At 39.7% G+C, this 15004-nt stretch overlaps 1 protein-coding gene across 5 annotated transcripts in view; it reads right to left on the bottom strand.

The window, feature by feature from the left end:
- The window catches only part of DUSP16 (dual specificity phosphatase 16), a 64367-nt gene that overhangs the window by 21409 nt on the left and 27954 nt on the right, over window positions 1–15004 (bottom strand). For 3 of the 5 annotated variants that reach the window (XM_026863343.1, XM_026863357.1, XM_026863349.1), the window contains exons 2-4: window positions 14171–14248; window positions 6741–7341; window positions 5426–5564 (exon numbers count right to left, since the gene is read on the bottom strand). In XM_026863343.1, coding sequence (XP_026719144.1) covers window positions 5426–5564; window positions 6741–6971 — 370 coding nt within the window. In that variant the 5' untranslated portion in view covers window positions 6972–7341; window positions 14171–14248. The remainder of the gene's footprint in view (window positions 1–5425; window positions 5565–6740; window positions 7342–14170; window positions 14249–15004) is intronic. The other 2 variants (XM_026863366.1, XM_026863375.1) reach the window with 2 other exon arrangements.

Raw genomic sequence — 15004 nt, 5'->3', positions numbered from 1 at the left:
TGTATAAGAGACAGCCACCCAAGTGGCATATCGAAAAGTCAGACTAACGACAAGCACATTGGGCGCTCACGCTTGCCCTTTCTGCCTTTAAAGAAAAAAAAAAAAACACACAAAACAAACCTTCATCATAATTTCAGTCAATTAAGTTTCACAAGCATCCAGAGGTATCCAAAACAAAAGCAAACTTAACAAGTTATTCTTGGGTTTGAGCAATGTTATGAGAGTTCCACGCTAGTCAAACTTTGCTCTCTCTCAAAAGACAGCAAGTGGATACACATATGAAAGTAATAAACCCTACTCCCATTCTTCAAGTGCTTAAAACAATCATGGCACTGAGTGAGCGCTCAGAACGGCATTTTAAGTACAAAGGGTGGGAGGATATTCGCAGAGGACTGGCTGTAGCCAAGGGTACTCGTTTTTCTACACTCTCATTAAAAATTGATGAAGAGGGAGACTTTTGGAGAGGGCGATTCAGAGCTGAGCTCCCCTCACTCTCATCTCCTCCCCACCAACACTGGCTGTACTCCATAGGTTACAGGGCCACTTGGGGATTAGTGTGCACTCCCTCGGCAAGATTTCCACCTCCTTCAACAGACACTTGCTTCTAACGGCATCAACCAGAGCATCAGGAAAGCTGGCATCGTTGTGCAACTATCCTTCCTTCTCTAAATGCTGGCAGGATATTTAACAGCTCATTCCCACCATAATTATTTCAACTTGCAGAGAAGTGTGATTATTTTCATCAATGACCACCATCTGAAGGTGTGCTCTTCTCCTGGAGGCACCCTGCAAAGTCTTACGTATAGGGACCACTCAGAACTTCAGTAAGCCACAATCAAAAGCTACTAAGCTCCAAATTCAAATGTTAAGAGGTGTCAGGATGTTAGACAGGAATTGACGAGGCAGCACAAATCCCAGCTACCTGATGCCATCTTTCAGTCCACGCTGGGTAATCTCCAACTTGGCATACGAGACTGCAGAAGAGGGGAAGAAAGCTCAAACTCACAGCACTGGTCACTTCTGGAGACAGAGATGACCAGCTCTACCTACAAGAGAATACTCTTAACTTCCTTCCACAAGGCATGGTTCTTCTGGTGACAAAGCAGGGTGAGAGCACTGGGCTTTCCTTCCATTCAGCTTTGCTTTAAGCAAGTAGAGACAACACAATGGTAAGTGTACCCTAGAGATACTTGGCATTTTTTATGCCAGGATTCCTTTAAATGGGCTTCCAACTTCAAACATTTTTAAGAAAAATGCCAGCATAAATAAGACTGTATAAGAGTTCCTGACTTGCTTCCTTCTCCTTGGAATCTCCTTGCAAGTTTTCCATTACGTACACACACTCTGTTAGGTGAGGGACAGGCCGGGGGAAACAACGATTTAGAAAGTTTCAGCAAAAACATACCTTTTGCAATCGCCCTGGGTAATCACTCACTATGTTGTTTCCAGGACCTTTGCCCAATCTCACTGAACTCATTCTGTTTGCTGTTTCCTTACATACTCACTCACAGCTTATGACTTCATTCGCTGTCCACTGCATGTGTGACCTTCATTCGTCACTGAATAGAAAATTAATGATTTATGTCTTTCTGCTTATCACGCCAGTTTTGTGCCCTGTAGAAGCTCACAAAAGGCTTCCAGCATATTTAATTCCCCTTGCACCTGTACACTTTACAATCTGGTACATTATTTAAGTTTTCCATACTGATTGTGCTCAGTGGCATTGAACACCACAAGTACATCCAGCCTAAGTGGCAATTCAGTGACTGATAGAAAAAATTGTCCTTCATGGTTTGCTGGCAAAATACGCTCTGGTCTTGCAGCACTAGAAGATTCTTAAGAGAGTTCAGTGAAACTGTGTCTATGATCATTACAGGACTCTGAAGTTTAGCTAGTCCTTCCTGGACATGTACCACATCCACCTGAGTTGATGAACTCCTCAGAGCCAGTACAGTGTTTCTCTGTTAGGCTATTACAATTTTCAATGTGAGGTTGGAAATACAGAAAGGTGGGCATTTCTGTTTTTTCAGAAATCCTTCTGTTTAGAATGACTCTCTGAAGAAAGAAAACAAACCCAAGACACAAAATAAAAAGCAGTGCTTCATCTTCTTCACAGGCAACATTTGAAAGGTAACCATCACAAAGACATTTGTACTTGCACAAGTAGGAGTAAACTGGATTAAGAGCAGTAGGGAAGAGCATGTGTTTTAGGAAAGCAGAACATGAATGATTTCTATTGGTATAGTGGAATAGAATTTAAGTAAGACTCTTGATGTCCACCACCTTGATAATGCTAATTCAAGCAAGAATCAGGAGTGTCTCTGAATGGTTTCTGCAGAGCAAGCAGAAACATTGTAAAAATACTGTGACTAGGAAAAGGACTCAATGTAAATCCCAGTTTTCAAAATATGGGAAGAGAAGGAATCAATCCCTGTCTTTAAATATTATTTAACTCAGCAGAGTAGATGCAACGATGGGAGTGGGGTTAAACCTTCAGTATCCACATTTCAGTGTTTTGCACGTTGTTAAAAATTAAGAACCAAACCAAATATTTCAATTCCTGTAAACATTCCCCACCAGAATATAAATATTTTTATGTTAGATCAAGAGCTTAACTAATTGGTAAGGGTTCCTTTGAGGTCTTTACATTAGTTACTTCAATGAAAAACAACCTCCAGGGTAGAGCATATCTTTATGTACAACCTAAATAAAAAAACCACCTCACCAAGTGCTCAGTAATGGGGGGAGGCAGGAAGAACAGAGGCAGGAATTTCAGATATTTGTTAATTGCTCTATTTTATCCCAACAAAAAAAATATTTTCCTACCACAAAATGTTTATTTAAGGTCACTATTTTCAATAAAACCAGATTGAATGGCACAGAGAAAATTCAAGTCCAAAGGTTTTTCTTCTAACACGGTGCGCTGACCCCTACCCTCATTATGGGCCATAAACATTTATGAGAGTTCGTCATCAGCTTGCTGAGACAACACTTTTTATCTAGTTTCCTAGAACCATGTATCAATAATCTCCAGGGAACTTTCCACAAGGCTGAATCTAGCACCTTCTCCTTCACCCTACATCCCAAAATGTTTCTTGTGTGTGTGTGTTTGTTAAGTAGCTAGCTTTTAAATAGATGCAAAAAACCCAGAAAGATCGTGAATTGTATTGTATTTTCTTATGTAAAGGATTATAATCAGAGCAAACTCATTGTAAGAGAAGGAAATGCTAGAGAGCTGAAGGAATACTATTGACGTTATTTACTACCAACTCATCTTAGTTGGGTATATTTCCTGAAATAAACACCTGTTAACAGATCAGTAGTAAACTCTTTCCTTACACTTCCCTTTTATTCTTACACTCCTCTACCACTGGTTCTAAAGCCATCAATTGTTTCTGCATTTACAAAGATCCCCATCACTCTATTTAACAAAAAAATACATGAAATTCTCAAGTCTAATCTTTGCCAAGAGAAATGCCATCTGACATGCTAAAATAAAAATCCTCCTTTCTATCAGGAGGGTTTAACACAACAGATTCCCTTTCTCTCCTTTTTACACCCAACCTATTCCTTACCAGCTGAATGTGTCTAAATTCACCTCAACTAGCTAACACACACGAATATCTTGCATGTGGTTTAAGGTGCATTTTCAGCTTGAGCAGACAACGACCAGAGGCTAGAAATAAAACCAAACCCAAACAATTTCTCACAGTATCATTATGATACACACAACTGGTGTTTGCCCAGACTACACACTGGGGAACACTCCCTTCCTGGTACTGTCCATTCCTACAGGAGCCACAGGCAAGTCTCAGGATAGACTCTGACCACCTCCTTCACAGGGTCCAGCAGAGGAGAAAGAAGGGTGAAGCCATGGCTCACACAACTAATCCACAGAGGGACAGTAGAAGGAAGGGAAGTTTTGTGATACTCCCCTCTGCTTGGCCTTATTAAGGATCTCCCCTCCCATCTCCTCCCTGCCATGAACTCTAATTCCCAGTTCATAGAGAGCTGTCTCTCTTTCTACCACGGAAAATAATTTGTGAGTAGTCTGTATTGCTGCATGGAGCTGTAATATGGTTCTGGTTATTAAAAAAACCTCAGGACAGATGAGCAGAGCTGAGTATTCGAACAATATAAGGATTTCTTGAGACATGAACTGCTTCTAGACTGGCCTATGTTTTTAAATAACAGTTTTAAATTTAAGGGAGCGTTAACAAATTTCAGTGCTCTTACATTATGTATTTACTGTGCCTAGACACCACACATTTACTTGGTGGCTCATATGGAAGAAGAGTTACTTAATCTAATACTGTGGTCCACAACCCACCAGAAAAGAAAGTAGAAGCACCAAACACAGCCAAAGCAAAACCCTACTTAGTTTACCGTAAGTACAGCTCACATGAGCACCGAACACACCCATCCCAGTGCAGAAATGATTCATTTTCTCTGTACTCACTTTCAAAATAGTTCAGGAGTTCTCTCAGTAACACAACCACCTCCCTATCACTTTCATCTGAAGTCACTACGAACCTCAGAGAACCCTTTTTGCAAGAGGAAGCATCTCTCTGGGGTTCTTTCCCTTTCCCTCATCACTATTCAGTCTTTCGACTGTAGTTTTAACATTTCCCAAAAACTAGGCATACCCTTCATTAGGTCACTGATCGAGTCACTGCAATGCATTTCCTACTTGTATTCATCATTCCCTCTTCTTTCAGCACTGGATCTACTTCATGCCCCTCCTTGTCCCTTCTTGTGAATGCTGGGTCTACTGCTCCATGACACAAGTAACAACACAATCGCATATGAACACCAACAGATCTAGGACTTGCATTTCTATGGATGCTTTAACCTGGGATTTAAAACAAAACAAAACAAAACACCAAACAAACAAGCAAAAAAAAGAACTGAGTGAGGGAGAAGACCTAACTAGAGTACTACCACTTAAGGAGCTGAAGTTGAAAAAGTCACACAAAATAATCTCCCTAACTCTGGGAGATCATTTCTCTTGTTCTTACTGTAGTAATTACCAATTCATCAAGCAAAAGATTTTCATCCTAGCATGTACAATACTTAAAAGACCAGGGAAGCACATTTCTTTTACTATTTTTGTCCCTAAAATGTCAGACATCTGCATCTAAAACCCCTGCATCTATCAATTTCCATTTACATAGCACTAATGGTGTAATATATCCCCTGTAAGATGCAATTTCCAAGCATTTTATGTATTATGAGTGTCACTACATGCATAAAGAACTACAGAAAAAGCTATGCTGTAACTGAAGTTCATACCAGCACCATTGCAAAACTGTGTACACATCTGCTATAACAATAGCTTTTTCTTTCTTCTCCTTATTCAAGTGTGTCTTTTTTTTTTTTTTTTTTTTTTTTTTTTTTTTTTTTTTTTTTTGTTGGCACATCATACCTGAAAGCAGATACACAGAGCTGAAATTCTTCTCCAGTTTGCCCAGGAGCACGGTAAGAAAGCAGTCAGATGAGAGAGAGGTCACATCTTTAGAGCTTTGGTCATACACCACCACTTCCTGCTTGCAATCAATTTCGATCTGAAATACAAGTCATTCCGAGTAAGATAGGAAGGAGGAAGATGATTAAAAGCACCACATCAGGGTTCCCACATACTTGCTATGCAGCAGTTCAGAGACACAGATTTCTTACGTAACTGTACGTAAAACACTCCCTATTTTATACTTAATATGCCTGATCAGATTTAATTCCTTTGACAGTTTGTAAATTTATTATTTACTCTAAGTTGAAGCATACACTGCAAATTCCTACCATTAGGTAATTTTATGACACTTGTAAAATGCTTTACCTTCAGCTAGGTTGGTTGGTTTGGTTTAGAACTAAGCTTTTTAAAAGAAGGACCTAACTCAGTTTCTGCTTCTGGGATTTTTCTGTATAAAGAGACCTTAAACTGCCTGAAGCCACACACATTTTAACCATCTATACAGCTTTATGCATAAAATATGCTTTAGATAATAGTAATAATAATTTTAAAAGCTTCATTTTTTTAGTATGTTAAAGCAAGAATGTAATAGATTATTTTTGCCCCCAAAACATTTGAAACAAGTACCAATGGATTAAAAAAAAAAAAAAAAAAGCAAAAACCTCACACAGGGATAGATATTAAGTTTAAGCATCTTAGCAATTTTCTTTTCACTGTTAACGCTATTTAGAAAAACAAACAACCAACCAAAAAAACCCCAACAAATAACCCAAAACAAACAACCAAACCCCATTAAACTACTCAGAGGAAAGGCATTTTAAGCAGCAAGTAGGAGCCAGGATGGACAGAGCTACAGTTTATTTGCAAACTGTATGACCCCTCGCTAAAGCAATCCCCACCACCACGGACCCCAAAGAATTCTTCGAAGTTTAGAAGGAGAATGTTTGCTGCCCTAATTACAGACATTTTAGGGACTGTGCTTTGCAAGACATACAAGAACCCTGAGAGCATTCTTTTGGAGCAATTTCCAAATCCCTCCCCATTACTCTGTCGCTTAGGGGAGAGCAGGTTACAAAGAATCCCAAAGATAAACTTAGTGGTAACTAATACCCTCTTAGATTAGGTAAGAGCTCAGCAAAACTCAGTCCCCTAGTTTGTTGTGGGGTTGTTTTTTGTTTTTTTTAAATTAAATACCTAAACAGAAATTATTACAAGCTGCTTTCCAGGCACTCCTTCAAACAAATACAAGGAATAAGAAGGAAATGACCCCTACCTTGTGTTTTGCTGAATGCTGAATGAGCTCTGTAATCAAAACTTTGTCCTGCTGCAGCCTCCGCTTCATAAGCTTGGAGCAGTTGATGTTGATGGCATCCAAGATGTGGGACGTATTGTATTCCACAAAGGGGCGGCTATCAATCAGCAGCAATTTTTCTGTACCACTCTCCAGCAAAGCCACCAACTTCTCGGCGACAATGAGTTGAGTCCTGATCATCTCATCGGCCATGACAACAATAAGGCCTCTTTCACCACCTCCCTCTCTAATTTGCTGCGATGATGTAATGGCTGTGTACTCAAAGGCTTAGCCACACCATTGTACTAGAAGTGTATGAGGTCATGCTGGTAGTGACTGGCAAAAGAAAAGTTAAACCCATTTTCAGAAAGAGCTCTTCAACTGAATGTCTCCTCCTGCTTCCAGTTGATGTGCTGTTACAAAGGGTTCGTTCCACAAAGCAGCCCCTCACATCTGATTCATCGGGAGATGACTATGGAGTAGCCATTTCACAATTCAAACAAAAGATGCTTTCTGGCTGCTGCTGCATTACATCATTCTTTACCTTTGCTCCCACCCATCAGCTTTACACCAGACTAAGAGCCTGTAAGAAGGGGAAGATGGGGAAAAAAAAAAAAAAAAAAAATCAAAAAAACAAACAACACACAAATCAGATGAGGCCATGAAAGTTTGCAGAACAAAACATTCCAACTCAGAGGCTGACTGCACAGTGGTCTGTACCATATAATAAATACACTTCTGAGAAGTTCCCCTCTCTGCTCTATATGCCAAACACTTAGAGAGAGTATTTGCATCTACAGCGTCTGAATCTATTCCAATGATCTTGTCTGGACAATTATCTTGTATTTCAGGCAACATATCCTGTCTTAATTGCAGACTTTTGTTGCCACTAGCTCTGCCTCTTCGCAAGACTTTGTTAGAATATAATTAAGAGATACTGCCCTAAATCATGGTATTCCTTTCAATAACAAAACAAATTAAATGTGTTTCAGCACTTCACCGCCCAGTAAGAAGTTGTAAAATTACTTAAGATACATTTTAAAAGTTTAATGCCTTGGAAAGTATTTCCCAAACCAGCACTGCAAGTCGGGGAACTTAAACTGTACTGAAGAAAGGACAAAACTTAGATCCACCTCTCTCCTTCACGAACATCGTTGAAGAGAAACCAGAAGAACAAGCTGCTACCTCGGGACACAAACATTTTATGTGAATTAATCAGCAGACATGGAACAGTGGCCTCATGAATACACTACTGAAAGGTAAAGCAGTGGGCACTGTCTTTGGCCCTTCTGGAGCAGGTGGGACAGTAACGTGAGGTGCATTACACTTTTCACACACGCTAAATAATATCTGAAGCAAACTATACTTTTGTAAAATTAGATGGTGACAGCATCCCAACCACATCACCTGAAACAGCGGCAGCAAGAGAGCAGTAAAAACACCTGCCGTGTTTCACCACCTATGGGTATTACTGCCTCACAGCTGTCCTCAGGCTTTTCAGAGTCTCCCAAAACCCACTTTGATGGAACAAGTGCCTGTAGGACCGCTCAGAAAGGAGCCACCACAGGGCTTTGTCTGTAAGGGATTCAGCTGCATTTTTGCACATGCAGTGCCGCAGCTGTAGATGCAACAGGAAACAGGAGTTGACTTGCTTTGCCCCCACAGTTCAGAACTTGGTCTCTTAGGGCAATCATGGATATTTACAGACAGCTGTCTATGTGAGGTTGCAACCTTCCTCCCAGAGGAAACACATGCCACACGTCCAGCTGCCACAGTGACAAACTCCAGCAAGAGGGGACAGCTGAGGGTGGTGACGGAGGTGGCAGAGCTCACAGGTTAGAAAACAGTGGATGATACATATTCATTCTTATTTTTCCACTTTTAAAAACAACTGCAGTTCGACGGAAAATAACCTTGTTAAGCCATGCGACTATACAGCTTTCACGTCTTGTGCAAACCTTACCTTATAATAATTTTCATCAGCACTAAGAGCTTTAGAGCCTGCGTGAAAGAACAAGCCTGACAAGAGTTCCTCACCTCGTCACTATAGCAGACGGTTTGGAAATGAGCAACCTGGGCTCAAATCAGCACAGGGTAAAGCCAAGAAACCACATTTCTCCAGTTTGCGTGTCTCACACCATCACATTCCCTTTTCCCCGTTTGGGGAAGCAATTTTAGGTCAGCAAAACTATCCAACCCCTCCTGTACAAGGCAAAGTGCATCTTCAAGCAAGTCTTAAGTCACTTCTGGCCCATGCCACCCAGCCTGTAAGCCAAGCAGCCTTTGTACCTCTGCTGGCTGCTGGCTGGGACAAAGCAAAGTAACACAACTGGCAGGAATCTGAAGTGGCCAGATGATGAAGAAAATAAAAATTCAATTGACTGGCATTCCTGAGGCAGCAAAATATTTCTAAACAGAAGCAAGTTATGAGGATACGTCTACATGGATTTTTAATAAACATATTAAGGGGATGCACACACACATATGGGGATGAAGATTTTATATATTTTTTTAAAAATTTACATTCTCAGTTTCAACTAGAAAACTTGTATTTTACTTATAGTGTTGACTTGTGGCTTCAGTTTGAAATGTTTGTTATTTATCTTAGTTGCAACAGAAGTCATGAATTCAAACTAATTGATAGATAGTTGTGTTTTACTCATCCCAGGCCAGCAGATGTTTTTACTCATTAGATATATTCTACAAATACACACACACACACAAAATCTTAAATAAATTGAATTCTGAAAAAAAAAAGTACAAAATTCACTTTAACAACTCAAAAAAAAGAAAACTGAAAGAAACTCATTTTGTGAGTGTTTCACATAGCAATACAAGAAAAACATCAGGTTCCACATACACAGCCATTAGGTTGACAAAATGTGATTTTCTATTTGTCCTGACTCTAGTGCTATAAAGCCAGTGCTTTTAAGCTTGTCCAGATAAATGGAAGTGTATAGCAGTGAAATGCATTTTGCTCTAAAATATAAAATTATTGGAAAAGTTACTATACCAAGCCTTAATTAAACCTATTAAAAAACCCCCTAACTTTGCAACCTGGTTGGCAGGTGTGCGCCCCCTCAAAGAGCAGTCATTATATACTGGCCTCAGGAAGGTATCAAAAGACTCTGCCATTATGTGAGGGGGGGGGGAAGTGAAACTTGATAGTTGTGTCCAATTTTTTTTTTTTCAGTGAGAAAAAAGTATTCTGCATTTTTTTTTTTTTTTGTACTTCTCTTAACATGTCCTGTCAAGAAATTTGATTCTCTTTTATTCGTATCAAAGGCTGCCAGATACCAAACCCACTGAACTCAATGAAAACTTTTCCACTGGCTCTAGTGGGAATTGGCTCTAGCTCCTTTGTGAGCTAGACAGTTTGTTCATGAACTAGACAGTTTGTTTTGATGGGTAAATTGCTGACTTAAATAAAGTAATAACAGGAAAATAAAGCAGCTGAGAAACTACAGAACTCTAAAACACAGGCTGTTAAATATAGGTACTCTTATATTTGAAACTTTTAGTCTGGGTATATTTCTTATCTACTAAACGCTTACTCCTCACTGTCTGAGCCTTTTTGTACGATAGAAGTTTGTTTTAGAAGACCCTTAAAAAAACCTCAAACTTGGCATATATGGTTATTGGGTAAAGAGCATGTAAAGAACATAAGGTAGGTGGGCTACTGGTCAAGAATCCTTTTAAATAACACCATTACTTCAACGAATAGCTCTGTGTTAAGTTTCTAAAAGTATTCTGGTTTTAGTCTTGAAAGTAATAAATGTAGCCGTAATATCACCTCGCGTTATTGTGATTGAAATCCTATTTTGACAGGAACAGCTTCATTAGTCAAGGGAAGAGCAATATTTTCATCAATTACAGGTTTTTGCTTTGTTTTAATTCTCTCTGTTTCTGGTACTATCAGACTTTGGGACTCTCTACCTTGGGACCCATCTGAATAAAAGAAACCGGTAGCCTCCTGCTCTAGGGAAGCACTAGAGCTCTCCTCCCCTCCCTGGTGACTGCTCTCATCAGTCAGGTGTTGAATTATCTGCTTCATTCATAATCATAATTTGTAAAAGACTGATTTCAATTTCTTGACCGTTCTCTTTCTGCTGTGCTACTTATGACTTAGATCTCGATGGCATGTATTGACACCATAGCGTCTCATCAAATGATGCTACATAATGCTTTGCCCTAAACAGGCCATTACGTTGCTGATCTTCAAGCTAGGAAACCATCTGAGTCACAGGATGTTCGACACTGAAATCAGGGATTATGGAAAAGTGATCCGTAACCGAGCTATGAGAATACTGCATGAAGCCATTCACACACATACTGGTAACGCTGTGTGGCTTCCTCCTCCTTGCTGATGGACTGCCAACATCCTGCCCGGCTTGTTACCTCTCCTTTTAGACAAGAAAACTAAACTTTTACCTCACTGTAAAACTGAAAAGATCTGTTCCACACTTGCCCGTTATCTTTACAGTTTCTCCATGCTGTTTAAAGAACCAAACCAGCAAAACTCCTACTATCTTCCACACAAACAGCAGTGGATCTCCAATATGTACAGGTAATGCTGCCACAGAACTACAGGAACTCTCTTCACCTCAGCAATCCCCATCCCAAACGGCTCAGATGGAGCAAAGCAGGCAACCACAGAACTGGAAACCTGGCACTTAAGTTGTGTGTTTGACTCTTCAGTCAAAATAACACCATTTGTAGAGAGTCCTGATTTCTACTTCCACCCCTTCAACTCCAAGTAATTCCCTTACATCAGAGCAGGACACTTGAGTTATCTCAGGCTTTGGCTCATATGATAGCAACTATTTTTAGAGAGGCAGATACAGTAAGAATATATTTTTAAAAACTCTCATGACAGTGTTCTAATTCTACCTCCGTTAAGCAATTAACAAAGAGCTTCCAGGAGCCTTGCTGCAATCTCTGAAAGACTTCTACCTCTCCTAAGAAGATAACCTTGAAGTTGAACCTTGGTGTCATAAATGCTCAGCAATTTTATTCCCAACATCACTAACGCCTGCTGTGTCAGGTGCCTACAGCAATACTCCCACATACGTCACTGCCACATGGCAAAACACCAACAAAATAACTTTACAGCCTCTGAACATTAAAAGGTCCTGAAGGGTAGCTTTTGCATACTCAGCCTGAGACACCCGAGAGCTGATTTTTTTAAAACTGTGCATTTCTAAACTTTTTAGAGGCAAACACATGCACATATGAGAAAAGCATTATCCTCCCCTCCAGTCAAATTTCCTTTCATGTTTCTCAGGATGGGCACGAGCATAAAAAAGCAACCCAAAAACTGAATCAAAACACAGAGGCAGGACATCCTTAACTGCAGGAGACATGCCACTGCTGGTACATCGGCTGTTTTCAAAGGAGTATGTGGCGTCAGTGTTCATGAGCTGGGAGCTGCCAGTGGTTCAAAAGCCAGTGCCAACACCACCAGCACCAGTCCCTACCACCACAGCCACACATGGTACTCAACAAACACCTCCATCAGAGAGGAACTCCTGATCTAGGGATGGCAGGGTGAATTCCTACTCCTCCAAGATGTCTTTTCCCCCCCCCAACATCTATGACAGCCACAGCATTCCTTCACCAGCCTCCGAAAGATGGAACTAGGTGGTGTTCTGGAGTGATACTTGTAATCTATGCTATTAGAAACTGAGTGACAATCAAGAAGAGAGGGTCAATCCTTGCTCAAGTTGCTACTACTCATCAGCAGTGAGAAACATAAAGTGTCTATGGAGCACAAATAAGATTTCTAAGTGAAAGTGAGGAATAGCTACACTTCTTCTGAATTCAGCAAATCAATAAATTCTGGAGATTGACAACTGTGTAATAAAGTGTAAAGTCTGACAAAAAAAAAAATGCATCTGAGGTTATAAGAAGCCTGTGTCTTGCCTGCCATTGTGCAGACCACAGAGGGGTGAGATTACAAATGCCTGTGATTTAAAAGAAGAGCTCTGTTAACAAGGGCTCGTGTTCCTCAACTGAGGGAAATGACAGTGACTTTTGACTTTTCAGATGACTCAAGAAAGTGTCATCATCTCATAAGCACATCATTTCCTCACAGTGATTGGGGGACTTTCCCTCACCCTCCCGAGCACATTCTGGTGCAGGAGTGGAGAGCAGCTAGGAAGTCACTCAAATAGAAACACACATATTTATAATTTTTTTTTTAAACGTCACTTATGTACTGTGCTCATAAAAGAGAAGCAGTTTTAAGAATTTTACTCTGCTCTCTTTGCTTATCTGTATTATCACAATGGCTGCTCCCTCCTCTCCTACTTTGAATTCATCTGTACTTTAGAGCTGTATATGCAGTGAAAATGGATAAGGTTAATTTTCTCTTCCTTGTAGAAACAACAGCCACGTGCATGTTAGATTACATGTTGTACATTAATGAGAAAGGCAGGTATAATCCATTGGAAAAAAAATAGATAAAGGAGAATTTTCAGTTCAGTACTCTATATTATCCTTCATCCTACTTGACTAACTACTTAGTTTTGACTACTAGTTCTAAAGAAAAATCAGCCTACTTCATTTTTGTCACCAATCTGAAAACTGAGATGTGGAGTCGCAGAATCAGAAAAGAAATCAACTTCCCATGAATAAGCTGCATAAAAGACTTACAGTATAAATTTTAAAACTCACTCTATTTCTACACCTACTGCTCAGCAACATTTTTACCACCAGCACTCTTAAGACAGCTGGGCTAAGCGAGATGAATGGACCTTCCATTTAGATAACAGTAAGGTATTGCTTTCATACAAATAGTGGTATTTTAAATAATTTAATGTCTTCTACTGCCAAAACACATACCACCAAAACACCATCTACTCAACACAGCCCTGAAATACGTGCAATGTTCTTGCAAATATCATCCATGCATCATCACCAACTCTAAGCAATAAGCCACATTATCATCACTTGCATTTACCAGAAGCCAACCCCTTTGACATTCACCATGGAACAATAAGGATTACAGCAGGAAAACCTGACTGATAGAATGCGAGCTCATAGCAAGTCTTAGAACATGCTGGTGATACATCACTCTATGCAACAGCTCAGGGAATTTACCTGCAGACTCCCTTCTCCACCCATACACGCAAGAAGCTCTTTGCATTTCAAAATACTTTTTCATTGCAGGTTCACAGCATACAGTTCTGTGACACTCAGAATTAAATCTTACCTAATCCACTCCAAACAAACACTACAATACATAACATTTTTAGTTTTCTATTGCCTGGGACACTAAGCAACCAAGAAAAATGTTAATGGATTCTTAAAAGATGATTCTCCCTGTACGGCTTCCAAGTCAAAGCAACTGAAAATTCTGGAGTACTTTTATATGAATTCATTATTGTTTCATGTCAAAAGCAATTACTCACCTCCATTTAGGTCAAAATCTAAACGGGCCAAACAGGACAGAAGGGGGTCCATATACAAAGGCCAGAAGAAGGAAATACCTAAACACAGGGAAAAAAAAGAATAAAAAAATCCTTGTTACAAGGAAAAAAAACCCCAGAAAACAGATTTCACACTTTCAGTGCAGTCATTTGCTGTAAAACTCCCCAAACACATGAAAACCTAGGTGAGATTTATAAATGCTAGCATTCATTTACATGGAAAGGGTTAGAAATAGAAAGTTATCTTATACTGATTTTCTAAAAGAAAAAAAACCCACAGCAAATTTCTCCACTGTCTTTAAAACCAAAAAAGTTTGGAGATGCTTAAAAAAACAAACCAACCAACCAACACCTTCCAAACAATATGACACATTTTCCGGCTAGAAAACTAATCTGTAACTAGTGTTCACTGATGATGCATTTGCATGAATTCAAGCAAATTCACAAATTCTTGTTCAGTATCTGTTAATGTGAGAGATTGCCATAAATCTGATTACAGCTATATTTCGCACGGACAAAAATTTAACGAAACAGAACATCTCAGGTGACTAATCCCACCTCCCCACATACTAAAAAGGACAACACTGGAAACTGACAACACTGGTGTCACCAAACATTACGTACAGTCATACCTGTACAAGTTCTGTACAAAGCACCTGCTGTTCCTACATGATCAAATTAAATTATAACCTTTACATGAGGAAGTAAAAATAAACACATTAGTGTCAATTCCAAACCGTTTCCTGGGCAGCTAAAAACAAGATTCAAATCATCGCTATCAAGAGATGACAGCTTCGCTTAATTACTGTAACATAA

Source organism: Athene cunicularia (assembly GCF_003259725.1).
Source record: "Athene cunicularia isolate RWA chromosome 1 unlocalized genomic scaffold, athCun1 chr1_part2, whole genome shotgun sequence".
Taxonomy (NCBI): Eukaryota; Metazoa; Chordata; class Aves; order Strigiformes; family Strigidae; genus Athene; species Athene cunicularia.
Note: the sequence above shows the minus strand (reverse complement) of the source record. Positions and strands in the feature narration are given on the sequence as shown.